Below are 6,266 nucleotides of genomic sequence, written 5' to 3'. Positions count from 1 at the left end.
ATTCCCCTTGTTGCATCTCCTCTAGTATGGAAGAAGTTCAGAACATTTAATAACGGGTGCATTCTAGAATTTTATATTTCTATAATGATTTTTCTAAGCAGAAATTTGTCATTTTTTAAATGCAACCTTCCCCCTACACTTTCTAGGACTAGTGTGGAGAGTTTGCATACCTCTCAACTGTACAGATTTTCTCCTTATATTTTTGGACTGTCTACCCCTCACTAAATTGTGTTTTTTTTTTTTTTTGGACAACTCACTGGGATGATCTAAGGATTAAAATCACTAAATAATGACATGTTTAAGTTTCAGACTTCACACCCTTCATTAAATGCATGCTAACACAAACCATGTTATTATAGCTACTAAGTATATAAGAACAATATTTAAAATGTGTCCATATTTCTTCCCTAACAGGCTGAAGGGTATGGCTTAAAGATACATCTGCTATTTATCCAATAAAGTCTCCAAACTCCAACCTTTGATCTAACAGTTTTACTTTCGTAATAATTACGTCTCGGCTGTAACTATCATTGGCCAATTAATCTCCACCCAACGTCATCAAACGCATGCGTAACCGTCACTTTGTTTTTGATTGGTCAACGTGACTGCAGATTCCAGTGGAAAGCCGTACAATTTCGCCGCTCGTAATCCCGCCTACTGTAAATTACGTGCTGTCGAGTAGTAACCGGCTCCCCCTCTTATTGGTGTTTTCAGCTGTTCTTCTCCGGAATAGTTCCGTTTGCATGTTAGAGGACAAACGTGTTGTGAGAAAGCTAGGTCACTCATAAGGAGGTGCCGGCCAAGATGGTTGATAGAATTGGTTTACACTTAGTAGCGGTACTGACAGTAGTGCATTAAACACCCGGGCGTTGTGCGTATGGATAGAGATATTAACCATGTGGGCAATGAAAAAAGAAATACACTACTTATTTCTACTTTTCAGGCTCTTTTGTTGACAACTGACAGTTTGGAAGTGGACCTTTTTTTCCACACATTAGATTGTTTTTTTTTTTTTTACTGACAACTGTTTTGTATCAAGGTTAAGAAAGTATTCTACGGTGTTTTGAGTGACTACGACAAGCCAAACTATTTATTTCGTAAAGCAGTTCCGATGCGAAAGATTGAAAGGATGAGGTTGGCATCGCCTTTTGCACCAGGGCAGTAACAGTGCTGTCCTTCGTTGGATTTACTAGTCCTGAGCGGCTTAAGTTCAGCGTTGGGATTGTTATCTGAAAAGTCGGCTGAGTGTTGTACTGCTTATTTTGAAAAGTCGGTTGGATGTTTGTGCCGCTTGACAGGTTATTCCAGGAAAGAGGACACTAGCGCAGTCCAAGGTTACCTGTATTATCTTGCGTTGATATTGCAGTGTTGTTCAGACCTTTTCATTTCTCTTGTGTTTTCCATTTACCGGCAGTGGTTGAAGATAAGGACCTGAGTTGTGCAGACCCGGTGCAGTGGCAGCGACCGAGGACAGTTTTAGTGGCACACGAGGATGCAGTCGGTGCTGGCTTGTGCTAGGTTGCTGGCACGGACTGCCCTTGGTCTGGGAACATCCCTTCGGCAGACCTCAGAGTCCCGGGAATTCCGGTTAGTGACCGCCAGCTGTGGCTTTGGCAAGGACTTGGACAAACCCGGCAATATAGTCAGGAAAGGCATGTGCTTTGGCGATGATGCTTGCTTTATTGCTACTCACCGGTTAGCTGACGTGCTTGGTGAGTTAATTCATAATTTCAAATCTAGATGTCAGGTTGTAAGTAGTAAATAGTAAAGTATCTGTATAAATGTCATTGCATTAATATTTTGAAGGTTGCTTTTTCTAAGCTGAGACAAGTGTAGGTATATTGCTGTGTATCCTTGTGTTTTCAACATTTGTTGCAAAACTGTCAACCAAGTTTCGAGACTGCAAGGGTAAACTAATAATTGCATATGTTTTAGAAAATCTTGATTTTTATTCTTTGTAAGTAAATAATAGTAACGATGGTGTGTGTTGGCTGCAGTGATTGGGGGGGGGGGGGGGGGGGGTTGCGCACCTAATGCAGCTTTGGAGTTTAAACGTTCAGATATTTGTTCAGCTTAATTTGCTGTCCATTTTATAGCGAAAACATGCAAGTTTTCCAGGTTTCTGTATAGTAGCCATGTTTAAAGGTGCTTTGATCTGTCTAATCACGATCTTCTCAAGAAATGACACTTTCTTGTCATACCTAGCTTTCCACTCTACTTTCCTTGGGATAATGCTCATTTGTTGGACTTTGGAAATCATACTAACCAACATTTTAGAGCAAGAAATCTGAACAAAGCCATAAGTAAAAGTGTGACAAGGCTCAGAAATAGGGACAGTTTTTTTTTTTTTAATATTGTTCTTACAAACGTAGAAAGTTGATAGAATAACAGGTTTTGCATTAGCATGCATTTCCTGAAGGAAACTAGGTCTGAAAATGAAATGTCTTTTGTTATTTTTTTCACTTCAGTCTTTAATGATTTGCCAGAAAAACATTTTTTATGAAAAAAATGAACCAAAAACTTGAGACCAAAATCTGGATACTCTACGAAAATCTGTACTGATGAGAGGTATGCATTGTGGATTGGAAATGGAGTTGTAAACTTGATGCAGCTCTGTCAATTACCATTTGGGCAGCAGACTTGCTGGTCTCTGACAAAACGACACCAGCTTCAAGTACAGGAAAGGGGACACTTGATCAGTGCGCGATGGCTGGATCATGGATGCTATGTCTAGACAGTTTCTAAAAGACTGAACAGTTTCATATTTTTTGTAATCTTAGTTTAGCTTTGAATTTTATATTCCAGCGGACTGATAAAAGACTCTGGGAAATGATGGGCAATATGAAAGGGCTTGTGTGTTTGGTAGTTAATGCTTTGTTTGCAACATGAGGACCCGAGTTGTGCAGATCCGGTGCAGTGATGAGGGTGGGGATAGAATTCTTTAATGCAGGTTAGGCAAACTGCTGTCATGAAAGCATAATTCAGGCAGATGTAGAGAAATGATTATGCTTATATGATTATTCTCTAGGCAGTTTTGTAAGTCAGTGTGTACAGGCCTTTGAATAGTACAAATGGTGAGTGACCTCTGTGAGAAGACAAGTTTCCACAAATTGCTACTATGCCTGAATTAGAGCTTACTGGCCTCAAATGCCCTACACTGACTGCCTCAAAAAAAATGCCAACTTTACTCCGTAGCATATCACCTACTCCAAGGTGATATCTGCCTAACATATAAAGCTATGTCAAACTCAGAGCAGTTGGACATGCTACACCTAAAGAAATCCCTCTGAGCTACATGCTCTAGGGACCTAAACCTTGTCACCACAATAAACAGGACACCCTGGAGGGGTAGATTCCTGTCCCAGAGACTTCCTATACTCTGGAACAAGCTACCCATCTATGTCGAGCAAAGTTCTTCATTAGTACTAAAATCGTGATGAGTTGATGGGAAATAGGAAATGCACCCTGGGGATCACTTCTGTGTCTCTGCTGGACAGTGGCATAGGAAAATAATGTTCTTGGGTGGAGTAAGCTATGGAACCTTGCTGGCTAGGCTTACGTAGGCCCTTGGGCCGATAGCCTAGTACCTACCTATGAACCTATGCAGTCCTTAACCTAAGGAGGGCATTAAACCATTCACATGTGGCACCAAGACTGTATAGGGACAGGGAAGGTGGATGCTTAAACTAACGCTGCACATGAGAATATCTATTCTACACAGTGCATCCAAAGAGAGGTAGAGTGTGTGATCAAACATGTCCACACCGTGTGTTTTTGGGTAATTGTTAAAATGTTCATAAACATTGTAGGGTTATGACCTATGGAGTAGATTGGAGTGGGTCTGTTTTTTTTTTTTTTAGAGAGTGAATAACTGAGAAGGATATGCAAATAGATTGGGAATGCAGATATTTTATAAACAAATTTCTTATGTGATTGCCAAGAGATGAGACCCTTAGTGCATACTTGGATTGCTTAGCCTTCTTGCACTAGCAGACATTTCCATTTTCTCCAACTCTCAGAGCTTCAAGTGTAAGTTGGTAAAATAAAATATCCTAGTGAACTATCTTTATGTGGAGCAGTGATTTTTTAGCATTGTGTGAAGTGCATAATACCCTAATTTGCTACCAGGCCATTGATTAGGCATTGGAGTTGGGGCTTAAATTGATGGAAGGTATTGTAGATGGAAGGAGCCAAACTGGGGCTGCTTCTTGGAGCTGCACTGAGTAGTCCTGACTCCCAGATAATGAATTCCATTTGTGGACGCGCATAGAAAGATGTTCCCATCATGCTCCAGTTTTTGTCGTTCCTTGTGGCCAGAAAATGGGTGGTGGAAGTGATGGCCTTTGGCTGTTATATAAAATCTCTACCTGTTCTGTGTCCTTTATCTTCCATTTCAAAACATTCCCATTGATAGGAAACTGCACCATCAAATAAGGTGCAGGTTGTTAGTGGGGGGGGGGGGTGGATTTCAGGGTGCCTTTTAAACCTGCGAGAACAGCTGGGAGTAGTATTTTGTTCCAGATTTTTTTTTTCAGTTCCAATAAAGCAACTCGACTTAAAGCCAATGTTAGATTTGAGTGGTCTTTGTGCATTCATTCCAAAACTCATTTCACTTGATCACCCTCAAGTCTGTCTTATCGCCGCTGTCCAGGGAAAGCTAGATGCAGTTCTTGAATCTTTACAGCATTTGCTTGCACGTGTTGCTTATAACATCTGGAGATTTGTTATAGTATCACAGAAGATTGTAGTCCTTATCTGTTCTGAACTTCAGAGTTATGCATTAGTTCTGCTGTCAGAGGGTTTACAAAGTGGGATTTAGAATAGATGCTTTCTTACAAGTGCCCAGGATAAAAATGTTTTTTTTAGATGAGTGGATTCTAGTGGATGACAGCCAAGGTGATTAAATCTGTTACAGTGAGACTGCTCCAAACTTTCTCTTCTTTGGATCCCACAATAACTTACTTGACACTTGGAGACCAAGAGGTGGCTATTCCTTAGTTGGCAAGACCTGCCAAGCACTTTCCACTGGAGAGCATCTTGATATCCTTACATTCGTACTCCTCCTTTGATGAATCTTGCTTGAACAAGACTGTGGTGAATCCTTGCAACTTTAAGGCCAGGCTTGAGATTGTATCAAAATTTTAAGGGATTTTTTTTCAATGCACAGGCAAGTTCTATTTATTAGTGTTTGTCTTACGGGGCAGAGTATTGATATGCATGGACCTTTTTCATACTCTGCCCAGGAGCAGTGTATGGTTAAGTGACGTGCTCAGTCACACATTTTAGGCAGTGGAGTCTGAGGGAATCAAACCTTACTCCGCTGGACTACTGCCAGACATGGGTTGAATACTATGTATACCAAAGCCATAAAAAATGTTTTTGTCTTGAAAGTATAAGTATTCATACTTGTTCAGATGAAGTGCTAATTGTATTGCCTTTCTCAAGACAGATGGATCAATACAGTTGATGCATACATGGCTTCTTGGGTGTGTTAAGTAATGACTGTTATAGTTTCATGTGCTTCCTTCATTAATTAGAATGACAGCTGTGGTCATTGGGGTGTGGGAGCTCTAGAATCAGGTATCTGTCCTACAGAAAATGTTTTTAAGGTCATGGTGTGTGGTGGTGCATGTTAATTATTTCTAAAAGCAGAACAGAGTGAAAAATTTGCTTTAGTTAGCAGCTTTCATTCTGTATGTTCAGTTATTTGGCCATTCTTGAGTTGGAGTCTTGTTTTTATCTGGAGTGGGACTGCCCAGGCAGCGGAAAGGCACATTCTGAAAACTCATGATTTCTGTTCTCATAGATTTAATAGTACACTTGAGTTTAGAAAGTATATTTTTGATGAAGTGTTTCACTAGTTTGAAATGTTGTCTGCTTTGGGCATTTGCTTAGAATGCAGTATAGTTTGTTGGCAGCAGAAACTAGTTAGTTCTCGGTGTATTTTGTGTTTTCTGTTCATGGTTCTCTGAAACTGCTATTCCCTGAAAGACTAGTATGGGACATACATACGTTCCCAGTACAAACTTCATGTGATCAGCTGTAGCTAGATGACCTTCAGACTGGAAAGTCTCGTCCTGCATTTGGGCCATGAGCCAGAAAGCACGTGAAGTAAAGGCATGGATAGCGTTTTTCTACTAGGTCATTGCATCAAAGAAAACATTTAAACACTAGCATGTGGTAGATTCTTAAAAGGGCACGACGGTAATCTAAATTGTTCAGTTTCTTTTTATTGCTAGCAGAACAGATTTTTTTACTTAGCAGAC

The 6,266-nt window shown here is 40.3% G+C and overlaps 1 protein-coding gene across 1 annotated transcript in view; it reads left to right on the top strand.

The window, feature by feature from the left end:
* Nucleotides 1-798: 798 nt before the first annotated feature.
* LOC122787423 (protein phosphatase PTC7 homolog) overlaps nucleotides 799-6,266 on the top strand; it is a 185,815-nt gene continuing 180,347 nt past the window's right edge. Inside the window, exon 1 of the mRNA XM_044054134.1 lies at nucleotides 799-1,712. Within this exon, the coding sequence (XP_043910069.1) occupies nucleotides 1,493-1,712 (220 nt within the window). The 5' untranslated portion in view covers nucleotides 799-1,492. The remainder of the gene's footprint in view (nucleotides 1,713-6,266) is intronic.

This window comes from Protopterus annectens, chromosome 13.part0, assembly GCF_019279795.1.
Source record: "Protopterus annectens isolate FY-2018-M chromosome 13.part0, PAN1.0, whole genome shotgun sequence".
Classification (NCBI taxonomy): domain Eukaryota; kingdom Metazoa; phylum Chordata; order Ceratodontiformes; family Protopteridae; genus Protopterus; species Protopterus annectens.
Note: the sequence above shows the minus strand (reverse complement) of the source record. Positions and strands in the feature narration are given on the sequence as shown.